This window comes from Monodelphis domestica, chromosome 1 (genome assembly GCF_027887165.1).
Source record: "Monodelphis domestica isolate mMonDom1 chromosome 1, mMonDom1.pri, whole genome shotgun sequence".
NCBI classification, from domain to species: domain Eukaryota; kingdom Metazoa; phylum Chordata; class Mammalia; order Didelphimorphia; family Didelphidae; genus Monodelphis; species Monodelphis domestica.
Window position 1 is genome coordinate 1,958,723 of NC_077227.1, and position 24,138 is coordinate 1,982,860.

The window sequence follows — 24,138 nt, forward strand, 5'->3', positions numbered from 1 at the left end:
CCAATGAGCAGGGCAGCCGTTCCCTTGCCCACGGCCGCTGCTGCGCCCTCCTTGGGCAGTGTGGGGGCTCCCAGATGCCAGCTGTGTCAGGGAGGCTCCACGCTGTCCTCCCTCTGCCTCCGATTTATCCCATCCACTCTCTCTGCCGGACAAACGTGTGTCCGGAGGCGCCTCCAAACACCCTGAGACACCCCCTCCTGCCCCAGACTGAGCCCGGATGCCCTGAAGCTGGCAGGGGAAGGCCACGGCGGTGGCAGCAGTGGCGGGTCTTACCCTGTTTCTGGCTTTGATCCTCTTGTAGACAAAGTCGGGGAAGGTTTTGCGGGGGATGAGGCGCCCCGAGCCAGGCATCACAAACAGATTTCCATCCTCCAGCACGACTCTGCCTTGGCTGATGACCACTGCAGGGGCCCCGCGGCACTCGCTGCCCTCGAAGATGTTGTATTCCACGTTCTGGGGAGAAAAGGGTGCCACGGTGTGAGGGCCACTGCCGGGTCTGCTCACTCCCAACCACCTCTTCTAGCCAATGGCGGCCCTGCTGGAGCAAGGACACATGCCTAGAAGCCTGAAGAGGGGCTCCAAACCCTCTCCACAACCTCAAGGAGGAGGAGCTGCAGGGACTATCGCCATTTTATAGGAGAGTAAACTGAGGCATGTGGCAGCTACGTGACTTGTCCAGGCTCGGCCAGCCACTGAATGGACACAGAAAGGAGCCTCTTTCCCCGCTGAACAGAGGGAGGCCCATCTGGGCCCAGGGTCTGCTCAGCTTCTTTGGGGTATAAACTGAGACTGAGACAGAGAGAGTGAGGGGGGGGAGAGGGAGGGAGAGAGAGAGACAGAGAGGGAGGGAAGGAGGGAGGGAGGGAGGGAGGGAGAGAGAGGGAGGGAGGGAAGGAGGGAGGAAGAGGGAGGGAGGGAGGGAGGAAGAGGGAGGGAGGGAGGGAGGAAGAGGGAGAGAGAGACACACACAGAGATAGAGAGGGAGAGAGGGAGGGAGAGAGAGACAGAGAGAGAGGGAGGGAGGGAGGGAGGGAGACAGAGAGAGACACACACACACAGAGATAGAGAGGGAGAGAGAGAGGGAGAGAGGGAGAGAGAGAGGGAGAGAGAGAGGAAGAGGGAGAGAGAGAGAGAGAGAGAGACAGAGAGAGAGACAGAGAGAGAGACAGAGAGAGACAGAGAGAGACAGAGAGAGACAGAGAGAGAGAGCGAGAGAGCGAGAGAGAGACAGAGACAGAGACAGAGAGAGGAAGAGGGAGAGAGAGACACACACACAGATGGAGAGAGAGGGAGAGAGGGAGCCAACAATTGTATCAAGGAGAGCTTTGGTCATTCTGTGCTTTGGGGGCAGGGGAAGAAAAGAGCCGTGGAGGGCCAGGGCCGGGGGCTCAGGCCCATCTGGGCTCTCTGGGGGGGGGGCTTCTCCCCTCCAGCAGGACAGCTCATCACCCGGGCTCTCAGCACTGAAGAACGTTCCCAGTGATGTGACCCTACCTCAAAGGGAGGTTCTTAAGGCAGCGAGGGGGCAGCACAGTGCCCAGAACTCTGTGCCTGAAGTCAGGAAGACCCAAGTTCACATCCAGCCTCAGATACTTTGAAGCTGGGTAATTGTGGGCCACTCGTGTTTGCCTCAGTCTATTCGTCTGTGAAATGGGGCTAGGTCTGGCCCCTGCCTCGAAGGGTGTCTGCACAGAGCGGCCCCCCATTGGAATTCTCCCTCCCTGCCTCTGGGGCACAGAGCAGAGGGCTCAGCACCCCAGGGGTGCCCTCGGCCGCCCCCCGTCCCGTGGGGAGCCCCTTACCAGGTGGTGGCTCTTGGCGGAGATGACGGTGGTGGCCTTGGGGTTCCAGATGACGAGGTCTGCATCGGAGCCCACGGCCACCCGGCCCTTCCGGGGGTAGAGATTGAAGATCTTGGCCGCGTTCGTGCTGGTCACAGCCACAAAGTCGTTCTCGTCCATCTTTCCCGAAGCCTACAAGCCAAGCAGGGGACGTCAAAGACAGGCAGGTGGCGGCCGGCTGGGGGGCATCGCGTGGACGTCCGAGTCTGCGGGGGGAGGACGGGGCTCCTGCTCTAGTCTGCTCCTTCGGGCTTTGCTCTGTCCTTGGGAAGGCCGTGAGCACCTGGCGGGATGGGGGTGGGGCGGCCAGGTGGACGGCGCCCCGGCATTCGCCCTCCCTGACTAGAGAGCCAGGCAGAGGCTCGGCGAGGAGCCCTTCGGCGCGCCTTTCTTGGGCTGCCTGTCTGCGCTCTGAGCTGCTCTAGTCGATAGCCTGGGCTTCTCCTTGCCCCAAACCTGCCTCGAGACCGTTTCAGGGCCAACATGCCCCACAGGCCCACAGAGACTGGCAGCGTGGGTGGCACAGGTGGCGCTGGCCTCGTGTGCACGGCCTGGAACCCTCTCAGAGATGCCAGCCCGGCCCTCCTGCCCGTCACGCTCGGAGGCTGGGGGAGAAGCTGTGGGGAGCCGGACATCTCTGCGGGGACCCGCTTTCTGGGAGCGCCCTGGGGAAAGGGGGAGCCCCGGCCATCCCCGAAGGATCTGGGCCGCCCCCCAGCTGCCTCTCTGGGATTGGGCTCCAGCGAGGCTTTGTCTATCTGGCAAATGACTCATTCCAAGTGTCCGTTTTAGGGGGCAGCAGGGTGGCTCAGTGGACGGAGAGCCAGGCCTAGACAGGGGAGGTCCTGGGTTCCAATCTGGCCTCACACTTCCCAGCTGGGTGACCCTGGGCAAGTCCCTTGCCTAGCCCTCAGCACTCTTCTGCCTTGGAGCCAATGCCCAGTATTGATTCCAAGACGGAAGGGGAGGGTTAAAAAGGGTCCGTTTTGTGGGGAAATTGGGACCCGAATGCACCGCTGGGCAGTTCTTCCTGGACCCAGGCATCCCGGAGGGCCACAGAGCTGCGCGGATCCTTTGGCCCCACAATAGGCCACTCGGCCAGGATCCCAAAGAGGTGCTGGGAAAGGGGCAAAGGGCCGCGAGTACGAAGCCTGGGAATGGAGGGGACGTTCCTCCCCTGGGGAATGGCCAGACGGAGAAGCCATGAGCAGGGTGATGTCAGAAGGCGCTGGACAGCCACCGGGACAGGACCATTCCTTGGCCGAGAGCTTTATTCTCAGCAGCCTGGGCCTCCCGAGGAAGGCCTGATGGAGTCCGAGAAGGGGCCCAGAGCCACGGGCTTCCTTGCCTTTGGGCGGAGATCCCTCCCCAGTGACGCTACAGAAAAAGGGTTGCCGTGGCTGCACCCGGCACCTCTGGGGCGCTGTTTATGGTCTGGGGGGGGGGAGAAAACGCCCTTCAGCGGCCCCGGCTGAGGCCGGGCTGATTTCGCTCAGAATCGCCCTCTTCCTTCCTTTCTCCGGAGGCCCAGCGGCTCGGCTCGCTGGACATGAATTTCCTTCTCTACCTGCGTAGGGAATCTCCGTGTGGGATAGTCCCTCTCCCAGGGGGGCTGGCCCAGGGCATCAAGAGATCCTCCCTTTGCTCTTGCTCACCCATCCTGTCTGTGTCAAGAGGCAAGACCTGAACCCGGGACTTCCCACTGGAAAGGCTGCCTGGGTCTAGAAGCGGCAGGGATGGGAGGGGCGGGCCCTGGGGATGATCCCGACCTACCACGCATTTCTCCCACACGATGGACATCCTCTCTTCGATCCCATTGGTGCCCTCGGGGATCAGCGTGAAGTTATCCTTGCCCACGGCTTTCTGCGCCGTGGTAAAGGTGCAGTGGGCGCTGCCCACCGCCTGCAGGTCCCCGCTGGAGGCAAAGAAGGAATGCCAGAGGGTCAGGGGTCTTCCCCAAAGGCTTTGCCTCTCGAGGAAGGATTCTGAACTCGAGCCTTGCCTCTGCCACCCTGCACTGCGGGAAGGACCTTGGACAAGTCCTTTCCAACCAGGCGCCGCCAGGTCCTCCTGCCTCGGAGGAGGGGCCACGCCCTGGCAAGCCTGGGAGTCCTGGTCCCTGGGTGAGCTCCTCTCCTTCCGGTCACTGCCAGCTCCCCCACCGCCTGCCCAGGCCCCAGCCACCTCCACGAGAGGGCGCACGAGCACCCCAAATCTCCAGGGAACACATGCAGTGGAGCGCCCACCCAACGCTTACCTGGCGAGCAGGGAGGAGAGATGGTCGGGCGTCGTCGGGTCTGGGCTTATCGGGGGCGAGGCGACAAAGGCGGCAGCTTTGGCCCAGTTCTTGCTCCAGTAGTGCGAGCCGTCCGTGCCCAGGCTGGCCGCGAGGGGCTCCCCGTACACAACGGTCCCTAGAAGGAGGCAGGAACCCTCCCTTCAGGGCCAGGCAAAGCTTCCTTTCTTAGTTCGGGTTTAGTCGCCATTTTCGAAGTGTGCCTCCCTCCCCGTCCCCTGCCCCTCCCCTGTTGATGAGTGCCACAGCCCCGCCCTGCTCAGACAGAAATGCGGCTGTGATGCTCATCGCCCTCCACCTTGGACAGCACTGTGGTCAGGAGTCGCTGGGGATTCCCCGGGTGGCTTGGCCCTTCCCAGTGGACCATCACAGAATCCTTCTGCTACTGCACGCGATGCTCCCTTCACGGGAGTCTCTCCAGGTTTTTCTGAGCTCACCCTGGTTGGAGTCTCCCCACGTTCTCAGTCTTCCATGTTTGGCCACCCCTAAAAGAGCCGCCCAGAGGATTCTGGTCTAGGCGGGGGCCCCCCTCTCCGGGAGCTCTGAGGGTGCCGCCGCCCGGGCAGGATTGCTGGTCAGAGGACACGTATGTGGTACCGTGGCTCTTTGAGCCTGGCCCGAGCTCTCCAGAAGGGCTGCCTTGGTCCCACCGACAGCATGTGTGTCCCAGTTCCTGCGTCTCTTGCTCTCTTCCGTGGCCGCCTGGTAGGTGTGAGGCGGCATCAAGTGTCTCCTCCTTCACGGACCTCTGGAGAGCTTTGCTTCCCTCCTCAGAGGTGCCCCTTAGGGCTGCTTGGCCAGTTTTCATTTGTACTCTCACACCTTTGACTCCTCTCTAGACGTCGGGGAAGGGCCACAGGGAGCCGCCCTTCACTCGACCAGTCACCTGGGACCCCCATTCCATTGGAGTCCAGCCTCTCTTCTAGGAAAGCATCCTAAACCCAGGGATGTCTTCAAATAAACATGCCAAGTAGGAACAACACACAAGATGTAGCAGAGCCCAAGCGAGGCATGCGATGTGGCTGAGCCTTGGGGAGCCACGGGGGGATAGACCTTAGCGTGTGGCTGAGCACCAGTCCAAGGAGTGGCAACCAAACAAGAACGAGGCTTGATGAGAAAGGAGAAGCGCACTGAGCGGCCATGAAGAGTGGACTCACACTGGAGAGCTCCTGGGCAGGCGGGCAGGAAATAGATGAGTTCAGAAAACATCACCAGCCTCAAGCCAGCCTCGCCTCTCACTGCTGCGGGTGACTAGGCCAGTGATCCCTGGAGGATGGGCAGCACCATTCGCACTCGCCACCGGCCGGGCACCTCTAACCTCACCCCTGGGGCCCAGACTCCTCCTCCTCTCCATCAGCCTCCAGTCTCTTCTTCCTGCAGGGCTGGAGGTGGAGCACCAAACTCCCTCTAGGCTGCACCGACTCTTGGCTCCTCCCTGGGCCAGGTACCACCTGGTGTCTCCACTCACCAGACTCTCCTGCCTCTTCCTGTGGGTTGGCTCCCCCTTAGAATGGAAGCTCCTTGAGGGCAGGGAGGCACTTAGCACAGTACCTGATAAACTAAACAGGAAGCGCCAGGAGAGAGAAGTGCAAAGTTGGGCAAGTGGCTGCCAAAGGTTTGGAGAAGAGACAGGTTGGGCCTGCGATGGCCACTCTGAAGAGAACGGAGCTCTCGGGAACGGCCTGCTCAGGCCCCCAGGAGAAACCCTCGAGTGGCCAAGAAGAGGGCAGAGCTCGGAGAAGAGGCAGTGGAAGCCGAAGCAAGGGCGCCGGCCAGCAGGGAGCTCTTCCACACTCAGGGAAGGTGGAGCCTGTTTAGAGAATGACCGAAGGCCTGGGGTGCCAGGCTGAAACAACCTCCGCCAAGTTCAAGCTTGGATTGCGCCAAGGCTGGCCACATAGTCAGGGAGGACACCATGCTGGGCTGCATTCGGAGCCTCTTCTGGAGGCCCGGAGGCCCAGAGAAGCCCTAAGCTCTGGCAGGAGTGCACAGCAGGAGGAGGGCTCTGGTAGAGAAAGTCCCTGCCCACCCCATGTCTGCCAGGGAGAATGATCTCGGGGCGGCGAAGGACGGCTTTCTTAGTTTGCCCTTCATCCATTTGGGGGCTTTTCCTGGCCACGATCCCGGGCCACAGGACACTGCCTTCCACTGTCTAGTGGGCAAAGGAGCAGACCAGGACCACTGGGCAGAGGCTCTGTGCTTTCCATAAACACAAACTCCTTGGCCATTAGGGTTGTCCTAAAGTGGAAGAAGGGCTCACCGGGAATCAACGGCTCCCCCCTCACGAGGGTCCTCAATCAAAGACTGTGGCCACTTATTGGGTGGCACAGGAAGGATCCTTGGGTGAGCATGGCTGAGGAGTTTAGAGCTTTGGGAGTTCCTCTTAAAGCTCTCCTGGACTGTTTTCTTACTCTGCTGCTCAGAAACTCCAACGCCTTGTAAAGAAGGGACAACACAAAGGGAGCTGGACTTGGAGCCAGAGGGCCGGGTTTGAATCCTGGCTCTGCCACTTACTACCTTGGGACTTTGGGGAAATAATTTCACTGGGCCTCAGTTTCCTATTCCGTAAAATGAGGTTTGGGAATAAGCTGGCTTCAAAGGGCTCTGAGAAAACCAGGATAAATTCTCTGTGTTGTTCTCCTCCCTCTAATTCAGCCCAATCCGCAGCCCCTTCTTCCCTCTTCCTCTGTCTCCTTCGCTGGCTCTTCCGCCTCATGGCCTCTTCCCACTGATGTCCCTCTGGGTTCTTCTCTCCTCATGTATTATTTGACTCGGGGATCTCATGAGCTCCCATGGACTGGCTTCTGCCCCAAGCTCCCTCCTGCCCTTCAGGCTCACATCTCCAGCTGCCTTTCAGACATCTCGATCTGGGTGGCCAGCAGACATCTTCAGCTTCCTACACCCCAAACAGAACTCCTCGTCTTCCCCCAAACCCTCCCCGTCCCCATCTTCCCCATGATGGTAGAGGGAGCCACCGTCCTTCTAGGCATTCAGGCTCTCGCCCTAGGGGACCCCCAGATTCCTCGCTCTCTCTCAGATCCAACATCTCTGCAATATGCCCTTCTCTCTCCTCAGACGCTCCCCCCACCTTGGTGTGGACCCTAATCACCTCCTGGTTGACTGCTGTAATAGGCTGCTCCTGTCCACCCCAACCCACCCTCCAGTCAATCTTCTTAAAGTAGTAGCAGTCGTCTCTCAGTAATCGAGGATGACGATTGTCTTTGTGCGCTTTCGTCTGTGATGTAGATGAGAGTGCACAAAAACACTTGTGTGTGAAGGAGATTTAAGTGGAAAAGTCGATGCACAGAGACAGTCCCCCTCTCTCGGCGTTGGAAGCCTGGGTCCAGTGGCATGAAAAGTCGTTACACCTGGAGACTTCCTCAGCTGCATTGGGTGGCCGTGTTGTCCTTTGTGCCCCAACATGCCCTGAGCACTCCACAGTGCCTTGCTGAGTCGCCCTCTCAGCCGTTGAACCTTCTTATTGGTTTTTTCTGTCTGTTCGGCCGAAGCAGTCTTCACATGCTGGACAAGCAAGGAAGGCCCTGGTTCACCAGGGGTCTACGATGACCCGATGGCTACCCTCACAAGGTTTGGCCGGCCTGTCGAAGCCATTGCTCGGGGTGTGGCCGCTGCCGCATGCTAGCAGCTACTGGGAGCCACACATGAGAGCTGGGTGTCAGGTGGGGGTCAGAGACTGGAGGGCTGCCCTAGGAGGGCATGACAAGCCCTCCATACCAGAGATACTACCCCTCCCTGAGCACCCCATACATTCTTAAAGTGCAGACCCAATTATTCATCATGTTTCAGTTGTTTCAGTCCCATCCAACTCTTCTTGACTGCATTTGGGATTGAATTGGCAGAGATGTTTTTGGCCGGGCTTTGCTATTCCTTTTCCAGCTCATTTTGCACATGAGGAACTGAGGCTAACAGAGTGAAATGACTTGTCCAGGATCACACAGCTAATAAGTGTCTGAGGCTGGATTTGAACACAAGCCCAGCACTCTCTCCACTGTACTACTGGACTACTCCATGATCCAATCATGTCACCCTCCCCTACTCAATGAACTCTAGTGACTCCCTATCCCCTCCAGGAGCAAAAACAAAATGCTTGGCACTGAAATCCCTTCATGCCTGGGCCCTTCACTCTTGCTGGGCCTTTTCCATCATGCCCTTTGATCCAGTGACACTAGCCTGTTGGCATCTCCATGAAGGAGAAAACTCCTAGCTCTCAGCTGTGACCTCTCTGTCTGGCTCTCCCCTACCTAGAATGCTCTCTGGATTCCTTTCCATTTTCACAAAAGCCTCAGCTTCTACAGGAAGCCTTTGCCAACCTCTTCTCAACCTGTGTCTTCTCCCTCTATTAATCAGTTCCTCTTTGTCCTTGCTAGAGCTTGTTTCGTCTGTATTTGTTTGCAAGTTGTCTTCTCCGTTAGAGAGGAAGCTCCTTGGGGGCAGGAATCGGCACTTGCCTCTTCTTGTGTGCCCATCCCTTAGACTAATGCCCAGAATGTAGAAAAGGCTGAATCAATCGATGGATGGATGGATGGAAGGATGGATGGATGGGTGGATGGGTGGGTGGGTGGATGGATGGATGGATGGACGAATGGATGGATGGACGAATGGATGGATGGGTGGACGAATGGATGGATGGGTGGGTGGATGGATTACTCTGAGTTCATTTCAATAGGATGAATGTCCACTAGGCTTGGAGAAGAGATTAGGCTGGAGATGCTGTCCTTTGGGGTGATGAGCTGCTGCTGATTATTTGGCCCGTGGTCTCTGTGGACACCTGACAGACCAAAGGGGCCTTCGCCCTTACCTTTGCGCCTAGCGTGAGCTATCGTGTCTGCTGCTCCTCTGCTCATCACTTTGGTGACATAGAGGGGGCAGTTGGCCTGTTTGGCAATAGTGATTGCCCGGTACACAGCCTCTGCCTCCACCTGGCCAAAGGAAGGAGATGGTCACAAATGAGAGACACAGACACAGAGACACAGACAGAAAGACAGAGACAAAGACACACACAGAGGCAAGGGGACAGAGAGACAGAGGGACAGAGACAGAGACACAGACACACAGACACAGAAAGACAGAGACAAAGACACACAGAGACAAGGGGACAGAGACAGAGATACAGAGACACAGATAGAAAGACAGAGACAAAGACACAGAGGCAAGAGGACAGAGAGACAGAGGGACAGAGACAGAGACAAAGACACACAGACACAGAAAGACAGAGACAAAGACACACAGAGACAAGGGGACAGAGACAGAGATACAGAGACACAGATAGAAAGACAGAGACAAAGACACACAGAGACAAGGGGGCAGAGGGACAGAGACAGAGACACAGACAGAAAGACAGAGTCAAAGATGCACACAGAGACAAGGGGACAGAGAGACAGAGGGACAGAGGCAGAGAGACAGAGACAGACAGAGGGAGAAAGTGCAAGTTCCAGGACCCTCCGACTTGACTAGTTCTTTGCAAACTAATCCTCCTCCACCCTTTGGGGATTTCAGTGAGAGGGAAATGTTGGATCACTCTGGCTGCTTGGCTGGGATAAGGCAGGATGGGAAGGGTTTTGTCTCTTCTCCCACCCCCACTCCACAGTAAGTATGGATCAGAGACAAGACTGGAACCCAGAGCTTTGGCTCGCATATACAATGTCCTTTCCACTAGACCATGCTTAAGCAGCAGCATCCCCAGGTGCCAAAGCCTCAGGAGTCAGACTATATGTCAGGGCTCTGTCACAGAATTGATCCTGGAGCCCGGTAATAGGGAGAGGCTGAGGCACCCTGGTATATGTAGCCCTTGATCACAGTTGCTCCAAGTAGGCTCCCCCTCGGGATGAGGAAGGGGAAAAGCGTGACTCCTGGCTTGGCCCCAAGTCAGCCCACCCTAGGCAGCCAGGGGCTGGAAAGAGGAAAATCTGGAAGGTGGGGTTTGTGGATGGAGGCTCTAGAGATGTGCCCAAATGCCAGCCTCACGTGCGATTAAAGAAAGGAGGCGAGTGCCAGAGTCCTGAGGGAAGGAGCTCCTGCAGAGAGAGCCATTGAGCCGGCAGGGCCAGGAAAGGACCTCTTACCTCCTCAGGGTGGCTGAGCACGTGGCCCTCTGGTCCAGTGATCCCGAGTTCCAGCAATCGCTTTTGCTCCTAAATCAGCAAGAAAGAAGACGCTGAGTTTGGTCTCTGCAGTGTTGGCTCATTTGACATCTGTGGGCAGGGTCCGGGCTCCAGAGAGCGCAATGCCTGCACCGAGCTGCTCCTCGGCACAGCCCTTGGAGCATTTCTGTCTCTTGCCAATAGGCTTAGAGCCCTACAAAGGACACTGGGGAGCCCGGATGACAAAGAAGCGTAGAATAGACAGGCCTCGGGGAACGCTGGATCATGGGGGGTCTTTATAATCACGGAAAACTTCAGAACCCCCAGCGGCCACCGTCACGGGCGCCCCCAGGCTCCTGGGATAGCCCTTCGGTTCCTTTCGTCCTGCCTTACGTGTGATGCTCTTGTTGCACTCTGGGCTCCACTTTCTAAACCGCCTTGAATTCATTCTGGACATAGACAGGAGTGTGGACTAGGCACGAGGAGAAATGAGAATTCAGAGGAGTAGTTGAGAAAGCGCTGGGGCTGGAGGCAGAAGGGGGCCTGGGTTCAAGTCATGACTTGGCTCTCTGCGAGCTCAGTGACTCAGCAGTCACTTCATTGCTCTGGGGAATCCCTTTGTTCATCTGGAAAATGGGAACAGAGTTGGGCAGGGTGGTCTTTCACATTCCTCCCAGGCCTGAATACTGCAGTCCAGAGGAGGGCGTTGTAAGAATGGCCTTTGGGGGGTATCAGAGGCTACGAGGACAAGACTAGCAAGTCCTGCTGCTGGGGTCTGATTGCACCCGTCGACAGGTTGTGCTCTGACAAAGGTGAGCCGCTCTTTGGGCTCCTGCCAGGCAGGCAGGCAAAGGAGGAGGGCAGGGCTCCGGGCACTGCCACGGTGGAGCCACTGAGGCCTCGAGTGCCTCCAGAAGAGCCAGGACGCAGGCTCGGGATTTCAGACTCAACCCTGTGTGCTCGTGCCCTAGACCTGCAAGTGAGCCAGATACGGAGCACCAACGATGCAGGAAGTGGCCCAAAGCTCATTAGTGCTCGCTTGAGACCTGAAGTGACTTCACAGCCAGGGCGAATCAGAGAGAGGACTGGAACCCAGGTCTTTGGCTTCCAAGTCGGCTGCTCTTTCCACTGCATCCTGGGCCTGGTAGTCAGATCCCATCTGCCATACCTTCTACAATTTCTCTTCCCAGAGCTCCAGGGGCCACAAGCAGTGTTTCACCTGGCTATAAGCAGTTAAGAATATGGTGGCCTCCAGTTGTTGGCAAGGGTGGCACTTGCTCTTTGTCTGTGCCCTGGCAGCTGAGCCACCATGATGCAGAGCTCCCAACTGGGGCCATCTGAGCTGAAAACCGAGTTCTCCTTTGCCACCAAAGGAGATTGTCTGGGGCAGAAGAGATGCACACACACTGCCTGCTCCACTGGAGGCCCAACCCCCAGAGGAGGTGTTCTACCCCGCCTTGGAGCTGCTCTAAAACCCAGAGAGCTGTGGACTCCAGCTTCCTCATCTTACACCCTGAGAAGCAAACGCAGCCCGAGGCAAAGCGACTTGTCAAAAGTGACACAAGAAGTAAGTGTCCGAGGGCAAACTTGAACTCAGGTCTTCTGGACTCCAAGACCAGCCCTCTAATGTCAGGCTCCAGAGAGTGTTCCATCTAAACTGGGGTGCTTGGAGAACACGAGAGCGAGAGCGAGAGAGAGAGAGAGAGAGAGAGAGAGAGAGAGAGAGAGAGAGAGAGACAGAGACAGAGACAGAGACAGAGACAGACAGACAGAGACAGACAGACAGACAGACAGACAGACAGACAGATAGATAGATAGATAGAGAGAGAGAGAGAGAGAGAGAGAGAGATAGATAGAGAGACAGAGAGACAGAGAGAGGAGACAGAGAGACAAAGAGAGAGACAGAGACAGAGAGAGATAGATGGAGAGAGGGAGAGAGGCAGAGAGAGAGATGAAGAGAGAGGCAGAGAGACAGAGAGAGAGAGATGGAGAGAGAGGCAGAGAGACAGAGAGACACAGAGAGAGAGATGGAGAGAGAGAGAAAAAGAGAGAGAGAGAGAGATTTCAGGGAGGGGTTCTAGTATTACTAACAGCTGCTCTGTTCCTATTCTTCTGGGTTCAGAGCGCTGCCCATCATCCTGGACAGGCCCAGAGAATAGCAGAACATGAGTTAGATGATGCCTGAAAGGGGGCAGGCAGTGCTGGGGGATGTTCTGGGTATTAGTGCCTTGCAGAGATTTGGTGCTGTCCATGGTCCCAGAGCAGTCCCTGGAAGGGTTAGATCACCTCCTGGTTTTGAGATTAGTCTCAAAGAAGGTTCAAACACCTCCTGGATTCTAGATAAGTGCCAGAGAGGTTTAGAACACCTGGAGTTTTTAGAGCAGCTTCAGGGAGGGTTAGATACACATCTGGGGTTCTAGATCAATCCCAAGGAAGGTTAGAACACCTCCTGGATTCTAGATCAGTGCCAAGAAGGTTAGAACACCTCTTGGTTTTGTTGTGTAGTTGTGTCTAACTTTACTTTTTTGTGACCCCATTTGGGATTCTCTTGGCAAAGACACTGGAGGGGTTTGCCATTTCCTTTTCCAACCCATTTTACAAATGAGGAAACTAAGGCATCTAGGATTAAGTGACTTGCCCTAGGTAGTCACATAGCTAGTGAATGTGGGGGTGGGGGGGTGGCGGTATGTCTGTGGACTTGAACTCAAGTCTTCTGGACTCCAGGAGAGCATTTTGTGCACTATGGCACCCCCTAGCTGCATCTTTACTTGTTACTAGTTGCCTCTATTTGTTATTAAGCGTTTACTACATAAGTGTCAAGCATCTATCAGTATGCCAAGAGCTGGGGACACCAAAAGAAAAGCCAGAGTTCCTGCCCTCAAGGAGCCCCCATTCTACTTAAGTGAGGCAGTAGATAAAGGAGGGAAGGAGCTGGGGAAGGGCTGGCCTGATGGCTGAGGATCTGGAGGAAGCAGTCGGACCAAGGAAACCACTTGGGGAGAGAATATAGAGAGGGAGAGAGCGGTCCAAGGTGCCATCCAGTGGGACGAGGACTGAGCAAAGACCATTCAATCCGGCCATCAGGACATCACGAGGAACTTTGAAGAGAGCGCCTTATTGCAGGGCTGCCAGCTAAAAGGGGTGAGGTAAGTAGTGGCTGGGGCACAGAGTGGAGACGGACAGAATGGGACAACCAAGAAGTGTGAAAGAGGAGAGAGAGGGTCGTCTGGATGAGTGGACAAGGAGCTAACGGAGGCGCCGCGGGAATGGGCTCCTGCACGCTCAGGATCCGGCAGGGATGAACAAACGGGGCAATAGACATGGGAAGGCCAGGACGAGGGTGAAGGGGCTGGGAGGGCCCACATGGAGAGGTTTGATCGGCTTCCCTGGATATAGGGCAGACTCTGAGATGGGGAAAGGGGAGTGGAGGGGGCCCCAGTTGGATGGCCTCAACCTTCAGTCAAGTGGAAGGGGTGGCTCTCTGCTTGAGCTTCTGATTGTGAGGTTCTTGAGGAAGAAGATTAGGAGCCAGAGATGTCTGACACCACCATAAATGGAGAGCTAGAGATTGTTTTGTGTTGTGAACACACACACATTCTCTCTCTCTGTCTGTCTCTCTGTCTCTCTCTCTGTCTCTCTCTGCCTCTCTCTGTCTCTCTCTGTCTCTGTCTCCCTCTGTCTGTCTTTCTCCCTCTCTCTGTCTCTCTCTCTGTCTCTGTCTCTGTCTCTCTCTCTGTCTGTCTCTCTGTCTCTCTCTGTCTCTCTCTCTGTCTCTCTCTCTGTCTGTCTCTCCCTCTCTGTCTCTCTCTGTCTCTCTCTCTGTCTCCCTCTCTGTCTCTCTCTGTCTCTGACTCTCTCTGTCTCTCTCCCTCTCACACACAGATCTTGTGTTTTGTCCTTAATCAGTCAAGCCAGCCATCACTGGCACCTCTTGGCCGGGACATCCCTGTAAGGGAGAGGAATACCTCCTCGATGATATCTCCGTTTTCAGCGTGGACTTGTGCGATGGCGCCCAGCTCGCGGATAATGCTGAAGATCTCGTACATCTGGGAAGGGGGACAGAAAAGGAGCCAGGCTAGCCGCAGGCATGAGGGTCTGGCCCGCGCCCGCCCCTTCCTTGCCTAGCTAGGCTCTGAGCGGGGCTTACCTGGCCGTCCGTGCACTGGTATCTGTCTTTATAGGACATGAACACTTGGAAGGAGTTCACACCTGGGAACGACACAAAGAACGAGCCGTCACTCATGCTGTGGGCAAGTCAAGGGGCAGCTAGCGCTGGGCCATCTGCTCGACTTCCTGTCCACAGGAGCTGGGCCGGACAGAGCCTCGTGGCAGGAAAAGAGCTCGGAGGGCGTCCGCCCAAGCCTCAAGCGAGCGTCTCCTCACCGTGCCAGACAAGCGGTCACGAAACCTTTGCTGGAAGTCCTTCGGAGCGCCCGCCCGGGGCCCCACAGCCTTGGAGGCTCCCCATTCGGACAGCTCTAACGCTTTGGGGAGTATTTTCGGAGATCCGACCCAGACGTGTCCTGTGCCCTCTGCGCCTGGGCAGAGTGAGGCTCCTCTGTCTGTTTCCCCCACAGGGGCTCTGCCCGCGCCACCCCCGAGTAGGGGCAATGACCAGAGCAGGAGGTCTTGGGGATAGCCATTTCCCCAATCATGAACCCTGTGAAATCTGGGCTGGGGCTGAGTCATATTCCCTCGGGATCATCCAGCCTCCTTCTCCCACTTCCCAGGTTCTCCAGGCCGCAGGGTCTCCCCCTGAGCCCCAGCCCGATGCGGTGGAAGGCTGGCTCCCCCTTTGACACTCACTGGCAGCCAGAGGAGCATCGCTGTGGCTTTTGCAGGAGGAGAAGCCCCTCATTCCTGCCCTGATCCAAGCCATTGGCGCCGGGTGCTCCGGAAGGGTAAAGCCACCCTGTATTTCCCCTCCCAGGTAAGAGCTTTGCATCTCCTCTCAGGACCTGAGCCCAGAGAAGGGCTCCTGGTGGGCCCCCCGGCATCTCCCGGAAGATGTCCTCCTCCCCCAGCCCTGGGCTTCCTCCAGGACATTGTGCTGGGCAGAACGAGGCCGAAGGGACTGATGTGCACTCGCTCGGGGCGCCCCTGGGCAGCACTCCCTGGGCTGGGCACTGGTGACCGGGAGAGTGCGAGGATGCTGAGTGCCACGGGAACAGCAGGGAGGCCCACTGGACGGCCGTCCCCCCTCCTCCGGGGGCGCCTCTTAGCCGGGCCACGATCACGGCGGCCAACGTTCCCGGCACTGCGTCCGGCTGAGCCTCCTGCTGGGCCTGCAGGTTCCAACAGTGTTGGTTCTGCGACCCGACCCGGAGGGCCCTGGATCCTCCACTTCCTGGCAGCCTGGGGCTGACGGGCTGGACAGCTCCTGGGATGTGGCCCACCCTCCGTCCATGCCGCCTTACCTCTGTCCTTCACCAAGGCCTCCAGCTCCTCCTTGAGGCTCTCGTGCCAGCGAGTGATGTCAACGTGCAAGGAGTAATCGCAGCACGCCTTGCTGTCTGCGGCTTCCCGCCACTGGTCGTAGGCCGCCAGCAGGTTCACGCCAGGCTCGGGCAGCACGTGGTCCACTGCAAGAGGCAACGACACGGGCTGTCAGCGTCCCGGGCCGGCACCCAAAGAAGCCCCGCCGGGGCCTGCTGGGCAAAGGACCGCAGAGAGGGGATGCCCAGCCGTCGGGCAGCAGCTGAACAAGCTGGCGCGTGGAGGGATGGGCAGTCCTGGCTACGAGCCGGAGAGCTCCCGTGAACTGAGGCAATGAGAGATGGGCAGAACCAGAACCCACACAGGGACGGCACGTGGTGTGATGGGCAGCCGCGAGTGCCCATCGCAGACAGAGACCGGATGGAGAGTGCCCGGAGGGACGCGCTGAGCCCCAAGAGCTTCAGTCTCTTCTCTTCCCCATCTGGGGTCTCGTCCACAGAATGACTAATGATCGCTCCCGTCCGTCTCTCCGGAGAGCAGACGGCTCACTGTCCTGGGCAGGAGGGGCGCCAGGAGATGCTCCCCCAGTTTTCTTTTCCCAATTTCCTCCCCACCCCTGCCCTATTTTCCCAGGTCTGCCTGCCAGGCCCACGGAGAGAGGCTCCGGAGTTTGTGCCGAGCCAAGAGCCCCCCCAAAGCCTGGGTTTCAGAGCAGGCCACAGGCTCGGTCCCCTTCCCCTGCCCAGCTCCTCTCTGTGGCTGGGGCGCTTCTGGGGCCCGGGGGGGCCGCAGAGGGTGAGCAGCCGGCGGGCAGACCAGCGAGGGGGCAGAGGAGCCGGCAGCAGCCAGCCCTAACTCTGGAGCAGCTGGACCCGAGCCGGGGATGGCTCTGTGCGCCTTCCTGACTCCCTGCAGAGGAGCCCAAGACCTCGTGTGGGCCAGAGAGGCTCCCGGCCAGCCTACGGCCGGACCGTGCTTAGAGGGATGCTTGGGCAGCCGGAGGGAGGAATGAGAGCCTGACAGTGCAGGGACCGGGGCCTAGAGAGACGGACAGAGGCAGCGCTGGAGCTCTGGGAGGGCCGGAGGAGCTGAGCGCCACCCCAAGGGGGAGTCCGAGCCCGGGCTTAACACTTACAGATCATGGTGGTCCCTCCGGCTAAGGCCGCCCTGGTGCCTTGGTGGAAGTCGTCGGCAGAGCTCATTCCCATGACAGAAACCTGCAGCCGCGTGTGGACGTCTATGCCGCCTGGCAGCACCATCAGACCGTAGGCATCGATGATCTTGATGCCACCAGGAACAACGAGGTTTTCTCCAATTTGTCTGAGAAGAAAACGTACCAACATTTCAAGTTATAAAGGGCCAGCCACGCGGGGACCCCAGGGATGGCGGCGGTGGTGTGTGTGGACTCCTGGATTATGGGAGGGAACCTTATGAGGACCCAGGAGGCTGAGCATGCTAGCTGGTCACTGGCCCCCAGAAACCATTAGATACCTCCTTCTCCTTTTCTCCCTCCTCCTCCTCCTCCTCTTCCACTTCCTTCTCTCCCTCCTCCTCCTCCTCCTCCTCTCCTCTCTCCTCCTCCTCCTCCATCCTCCTCCTCCTCCTCCTCCATCCTCCACTTCCTCTCCTCCTCTCCCTCCTCCCTCCTCCACCCTCTCCCTACTCTCCCTCCTCCTCATCCACCTCCTCCTCCCCACCATCCTCCTCCAACTCCTCCTCTCCACTTCCTCTCTCCCTCCCCTCAACCTCCTCCTCCCTCCTCAACCTCCTCCACTTCCACCTCCCTCTCCTCCACCCTCCTCCACCCTCTCTCATCCCTCCTCCTCTCCTCTCTCTCTCCTTCCTCCTCTTCCTCTCCCCTCCACATCCCCTCCACTTCCCTCTCCCACTCCTCCTCCTCCTCCTCTTCCTCTCCTCCCTCCTCCCCTCCTCCTCCTCTTCCTCCTCCTCCCTCCTCCTCCTCCTCCTCCCTCTTCCCTCCTCCTCCTCCTTCCTCCTCCTCTCCTCCCTCATCCCCTCCTCCTCCTCCCCTCCCTCCTCCTCCTCTCACTCCTCTCCCTCCTCCTCTCTCCTCCTCCTCCTCTTCTCCTCCTCCCCTTCCTCCTCCTCTTCCTCCTCCTCTTCCTTCCTCCTCCTCCCTCCTCCTCCTCCTCCTCTCTCCTCCTCCTCCCCTCCTCCTCTCCTCCTCCTCTTCCTCTCTCCCACTCTCCTCCTCTCTCTCCTCATCCTCCTCCCTCCCTCCCCTCCTCCTCTTCTCCTCCTTCTCTCCTCCTCACTCCCTCCTCCTCCCTCCTCCTCCTCTCCCCTTCCTCCTCCTCCTCCTCCTCTTCCTCCTCCTCTTCCTCCTCCTCCTCCTCCTCCTCTTCTCTCCTCTTCTCTCCTCTCTCCTCCTCCTCCTCCCTCCCCTCCTCCCTTCCTCCTTCTCTTCCTCTCCTCCTCCTCCCTCCTCCCTCTTTTTCCTCCTCCTCTGCCTCCTCTTTTTCCTCCTCCTCTTCCTCTTCCTTCTCTCCCTCCTCCTCCTCCCCTTCCTCCTCTTCTTCCTCCTCCTCTTTCTCTTCCTTCTCTCCCTCCTCCTCTCCTCCTCCTCCTCCTCTTCTTCCTCCTCCTCCCCTTCCTCCTCTTCTTCCTCTTCCTCCTTCTCTTCCTTCTCTCCCTCCTCCTCTCCTCCTCCTCCTCTTTTTCCTCCTCCTCTGCCTCCTCTTTTTCCTCCTCCTCTTCCTTCTCTCCCTCCTCCTCCTCCCCTTCCTCCTCTTCTTCCTCCTCCTCTTTCTCTTCCTTCTCTCCCCCTCCTCTCCTCCTCTCCTCCTCCTCTTCCTCCTCCTTCTCTTCCTTTTCCTTCTCTCCCCCCTCCTCTCCTCCTCTCCTCCTCCCCTTCCTCCTCTTCTTCCTCCTCCTCTTTCTCTTCCTTCTCTCCCTCCTCCTCTCCTCCTCCTCCTCCTCTTCTTCCTCCTCCTCCCCTTCCTCCTCTTCTTCCTCCTCCTCTTTCTCTTCCTTCTCTCCTTCCTCCTCTCCTCCTCCTCCTCTTCCTCCTCTTTTTCCTCCTCCTCTTCCTCCTCTTCCTCCTCCTCTCCTCCTCCTTCTCTTTTTCCTCCTCCTCTTCCTCCTCTTCCTCCTCCTCTTCTTCCTCTTCCTCTTCCTCTCCCTTCTCTCCCTCCTCTCCTCTTCCTCTTCCTTCTCTCCCTCCTCCTCCTCTTCTTCATCCTTCTCTTCCTCTTCCTTCTCTCCCTCCTCCTCCTCTTCTTCATCCTTCTCTTCCTCTTCCTTCTCTCCCTCCTCCTCCTCCCCTTCCTCCTCTTTTTCCTCCTTCTCTTCCTTTTCCTTCTCTCCCCCTCCTCTCCTCCTCTCCTCCTCCCCTTCCTCCTCTTCTTCCTCCTCCTCTTTCTCTTCCTTCTCTCCCTCCTCCTCTCCTCCTCCTCCTCCTCTTCTTCCTCCTCCTCCCCTTCCTCCTCTTCTTCCTCCTCCTCTTTCTCTTCCTTCTCTCCCTCCTCCTCTCCTCCTCCTCCTCTTCTTCCTCCTCCTCTTTCTCTTCCTTCTCTCCCTCCTCCTCTCCTCCTCCTTCTCTTTTTCCTCCTCCTCTGCCTCCTCTTTTTCCTCCTCCTCTTCCTCTTCCTTCTCTCCCTCCTCCTCCTCCCCTTCCTCCTCTTCTTCCTCCTCCTCTTTCTCTTCCTTCTCTCCCCCCTCCTCTCCTCCTCTCCTCCTCTCCTCCTCCTCTTCCTCCTCCTTCTCTTCCTTTTCCTTCTCTCCCCCCTCCTCTCCTCCTCTCCTCCTCCTTCTCTTCCTTTTCCTTCTCTCCCTCCTCCTCTCCTCCTCCTCCTCTTCCTCCTCCCTCCTCTTCTTCTTCCTCCTCTCCTTCCTCCTCTTCCTTCTTTCCCTCCTCCTCCTCTTCCTCCTTCTCCTCCTGTCCCTCAGGGCTGGGAACCCCATTTCTTTCCCCAACAATGAGGGTGCTATTTCTAAAGCATTTAAGATTTGCATAAATTGACACATATTAGCTCCTTTAGGCACAACAAACCTGGGAGGCAGGTAGTAATATACTTATTTTACAGATGAGGAAACTGAGACATTTAACTGAGGTTAAATGACTTGTCCAGGACTACACAGCCGGCAGGTGTCTGAAGGAGACTTTGAACTCAGGTCTTCTAGACTTAAAAGTCCAGTACTCTGCACATTATGCCAAGCTGTCTTCCTGGGCACACTCATCTCTATCCATTTAGGTCAGGGCACCAAACCTTAATTAAAATTCCTTCAACAGGAAGGAGTGGCTTTCCCCCAAAGCCAGGAGTCAATGTGCCATTGCTGGGCTGCTCCCTGGGCATTTCCTGTGCCAAGCCAGATGAGCCTCCATTGTGCCTCGGGGAGGCAGCTTCGTGAATCACTGTGGATGGCCAGGGGCATCTTTCCTGCCCTCCCTGGGGACCCTCTCCCTGGGGAGTGAGGCTGGTCTTCAGAGGGCAGACACAGATCCTGGGGGAAGGCTGCAACCCCAACGTGCCAGACTTGTGGGCCATCGGAGGGAGGGAATACGGAGCTGGGGGTCAGGCAGAGATCTGAGTGCTTTTCTGCTCTAACTCTCCATCTCGCAGGAGAGACCATTGAGGCAGAGTGGAAGGGACTTTTCCAGGGTCACTCAGGCAGTCACTGGCCAGTCTCAGGCTCCAGCCCAGCTCTGAGGTGGGCCTCTCATTGGGGAGAGTGAGTGAATCCACCCCTGTATGCAGTGAGGGTCTGTGCTCCAGGCCCGGCGCTCCCCCTGCTCTCCAAGAGCAGCCCGGCTCAGACTCAGTTCCTGCCCCTGGCTTCCAGCCAGGGAAGATGGGGAGAATCCCCCCTCCCATGGCAGCTCTGACCTAGAGAGAAGCCTCCAGCCACAGAACCTCTGAGGAAAAGGCTTCTGGACTCTTGCCCTCAGCCCTCCTGATCCCCCAGGGCTGGCCAGGGGCCCAGAGGTTCAGGCCCCTCCCGGCCTCCTTCCCGCCTCATGGACCCAACAGGAGGAGCAGCCAGCTTTCCTTCAGGGGTTATTCTGCTCCTCGAGGTCAGAGTGTCTGGTTTTCTTGCTTTGCTGCTTGGATTTGGAACCCTAGCACTTAGCACGTTGCCCGGCATGTAGTTCAAGCTTAATGCATATCCTCTCTGTCTCTGTCTGTCTCTGTCTCTGTCTCCTTCCCTTCCTCCTTCCTTCCTTCCTTCCTTCCTTCCTTCCTTCCTTCCTTCCTTCCTTCCTTCCTTCCTTCCTTCCTTCCTTCCTTCCTTCCTTCCTTCCTTCCTTCCTTCCTTCTTTCCTTCCATAGCCTGCCCTCTCTCATTTGGGGCTGGGAAAGCTCTTAGACGGTAGCCCGTGGCCCCATGGCTGGGCAATCCGTCCCACCTCTTCTCCAGGAATCGCTTCTCCATCTCTAGGACACGTGGGCAAACTTCCTCCCCCCGATGCCCAGCCCTCCCTGCTCCTGCCTATCTGTGCCATCCCATTCGCTCTCCCCGTCCCTCCCTGGGCATCCTCTGGAAGCTGCTTTTCCAATCCACATCCTTCCTATGAGATCTCTGCCTCTCCTGCACCTTCTCTCTCACTGCTGCCATGGAAACCTGACTGCTCCCAGAAGGCACCCTCTGCGTCCTGGATGCATCTTCTCGTGCTTCCCCACACTGGCCCAGGGGAGCAGAGACAGACTCCTCAGGCCTCCCCGTAACTCCCAGACTTTCTCTCTGCCACCATCTTTCCTTCAGCAGCCCCTCCTGCTACAGGTTCATCCCCTTTTGGTCCTTGGGCCCTGCCCCCTCATTTCCAAAAGGGTTTGGCTCACAGCCTTCCTCTCCCTCCCAGGCCCTGGGGAGAAGCTGCTAGGACCAAGTCTCCCCAGCAGTTGTCCTGAGGTCACTGCTCTTGGGCATGTGGTCCTGGGCCACCTCCACTGCAGTCTGGAGGGAGGCTCCCCTACCTTTGCTCCTTCTGCCTACTGTTGTCTCATCTTCTGTTGGCTCCTGGCTTCAGCTTTCTCAGCCAGGAAGTGTTTCTTAAACTGAGTTCCCCAATCAGTCTTCTCTAGCTTCCAAAGTGTTTTACACCTGCGTGGGGGATGGAAGGTGGGCAGCCCTTCCCTTGCTTCTTACCAGTGGAGAGGCTGATTCATGGAAAACGTAAGTGACTTGTCCATGGTCACACAGACTGTCCACATCAAGGCAACATTTGGAATGGAGGTCTCTCCTGACTCCAAGTGCAGAATTCTGCCCCATTGCTAGGCAGGAGCCCACTGGGAAAAGGAACTTTGGCATTTGAGCCGAAACCTTTCCCTATTTCCCTTTCAGCCACATAAAGAAGCCCGCATTAGACCTCTGCTTCTCACATGCCTTCTCTCTCACTGCTACCTTTTCCAGACTTCTACTGTCTAGATCACATGAGCCAGTGGTAGAAGTCTGTGGGGGAGGAGGGAGAGAAAGGTTTTTACAATTACCTTGATTGCAAAGCAATCCGTGGTCGCCAGTTAGGCAGGAATGGACAGTTTGTAGAAACTTACTTTATCAAGCCATCTTCCAAATATACGTCAGCATAGAATGACTGGTCATCGTTGACTATCTTCCCACCTTTGATCAGCAGTCGGTCACTCTGGTTGGTGGCAGAAGGGGGAGAGAAACACACAGATCAGAATGTTCCTTTTAAGTCACTTTGATTATCCAGACATTTGTGCAAAAGAGTCTCTGGAGTGACAGAGAACAAAGCAAGTGTACTCGGTTCTTCTACTCAATACAAAATGTAATGGGAATGAACTTTCACTCCAGCTCAGCCTCCCACACAAGTGGCAGGTCAGACCTTGGCTTTCACCATCAGGGACACTCTTCACTACCTTCATGATGCCAGTCATTGAAACTCTCCTTTCTGCTCTTCAGCTTCATTTTTTTGTCTTTCCTTCTACCTCTTTCCACTGTCAATTCTCCTTTGCCCTTTCTGGGCCAGCCAGCCCCTTTACCCTCCCTCCATGCCTTGGCCACCATCTTTGTTCTGGCCTTCCTTGCCTCCCTTCATCATCTTGACCATGTCATGGACAAGTTCCATAATACAGTTTTCTGTCCTGTAGCCTCATGTCCTCACCTATTATAACTGTTCATTGACTGCCCTTGTAAACCAGGAGTTGCTTGCTGCACCTCTGCTCTTCCTTGTAAGGTGCTGATATGCCAGTAAAGAAAGTCACACCACCCTGCTGACCTGACTGGCTTTACCATAAGCTGACATCCTCCAGTCCCAGCTGAGTGCTTACCGATGTGTGTCCGCCATCTTTGTATTTTGGCTTCCTCTCTTACCACTCTCCTAACATTTTCTTCTCAGATGTCCCCAGTGACCACTCGCTCGCTAAATCTAGCTGTTTCTTCTCAATCCTAATCCTACTTGGTCTTGCTGAAGCTCTTGACACTACTGAGCATGCTCTTCTCTCAGATATCTCTCCTTTCTTCTGAAGTGCTCCTCTCTCTGTCTCTGACCTCCCTCCTCCTCAGTCTCCACCCCCCTGCTAAGCACATGTCCTCTGAAGGGTTCAGTTTCTGTGGATGGCTATTTGCCCTGACCAGGTGACTAGCGGGTCGGAAAACTAAGCATTTGGAGTCTGGGGAAAGCGAGGTTTGAGCAGGGCTTTGATGTCCCTCAGATAAGAAGGCTCTGAAAAACGTTTTTGGAGGCATGTCTGTTAGCAATTTCGAAACGATGGGATTTTATCCAGTTACCACACCTACCAACTGGAAACTAGAATGACAAATTGGCAGCCTGACATTACTTGAAGAGAACATAACAACATTCTGCCCCCAAAGGACCAGTAGAAGAGCGCATTTTAGTTTTTATGGAAGGAATATGCATTCAGAATTCCATCACTGCATCACAGAAGTTATGTTTGCAATTTCCATGTTTCAGAAAATCCTCGTGGACTCGAAAAGAGGGGATGAGAACATAAGGCGACCACGTTCAGTCTCTGGCAGAAGACTAACTGAGAGTAGTGGCCTCTCTAAACTGAAACGTGGCAGTAAATGGTCCTTGGAAAACGGAGATTCTGAAAGATACTACTTGTAACTAGAGCTCCCAACGTGATTGAATTTATTCTAATCTCAGAAATGGAGAGGCATTCTTCTCCTTTTAGGATAATTGTGCTGCCTGCCCCTCTGGAAACAACTCAGGCCTCGATGGGAAATACAGATAATATTGGGCATTAAGGCAATAGGTCTAGAAACTACAAAAATAATTTTTTGTTAAAGATGTAGTTGGGTTCAAATTACCCTAGCCTGGTCTTGAAGGCAATCAAAATAGAATGCCCCAAAGGAGAAATATTTTCCTTTGTAAGATAATTTGGAGATGTATTCAACTGGATTTCTGTCATTTGTCTGGCAATAAGCTGGGTTTCATGTTTCAAGTCCATAATATCATATGGATGTATATTATTATCATCTTTCTGGAGTTGATGGCATTGTAATGAGAATGACCCTTCAC

General features: G+C 56.4%; 1 protein-coding gene across 1 annotated transcript in view; it reads right to left on the bottom strand.

Annotated features, from left to right (window-relative positions):
• The window catches only part of DPYSL4 (dihydropyrimidinase like 4), a 70,447-nt gene that overhangs the window by 31,030 nt on the left and 15,279 nt on the right, over positions 1–24,138 (bottom strand). The window contains exons 2-12 of the mRNA XM_056794877.1: positions 22,187–22,275; positions 16,810–16,994; positions 15,656–15,820; positions 14,386–14,447; positions 14,204–14,284; positions 10,221–10,289; positions 8,957–9,077; positions 4,099–4,255; positions 3,615–3,756; positions 1,803–1,973; positions 274–453 (exon numbers count right to left, since the gene is read on the bottom strand). Coding sequence (XP_056650855.1) covers positions 274–453; positions 1,803–1,973; positions 3,615–3,756; positions 4,099–4,255; positions 8,957–9,077; positions 10,221–10,289; positions 14,204–14,284; positions 14,386–14,447; positions 15,656–15,820; positions 16,810–16,994; positions 22,187–22,275 — 1,422 coding nt within the window. The remainder of the gene's footprint in view (positions 1–273; positions 454–1,802; positions 1,974–3,614; positions 3,757–4,098; positions 4,256–8,956; positions 9,078–10,220; positions 10,290–14,203; positions 14,285–14,385; positions 14,448–15,655; positions 15,821–16,809; positions 16,995–22,186; positions 22,276–24,138) is intronic.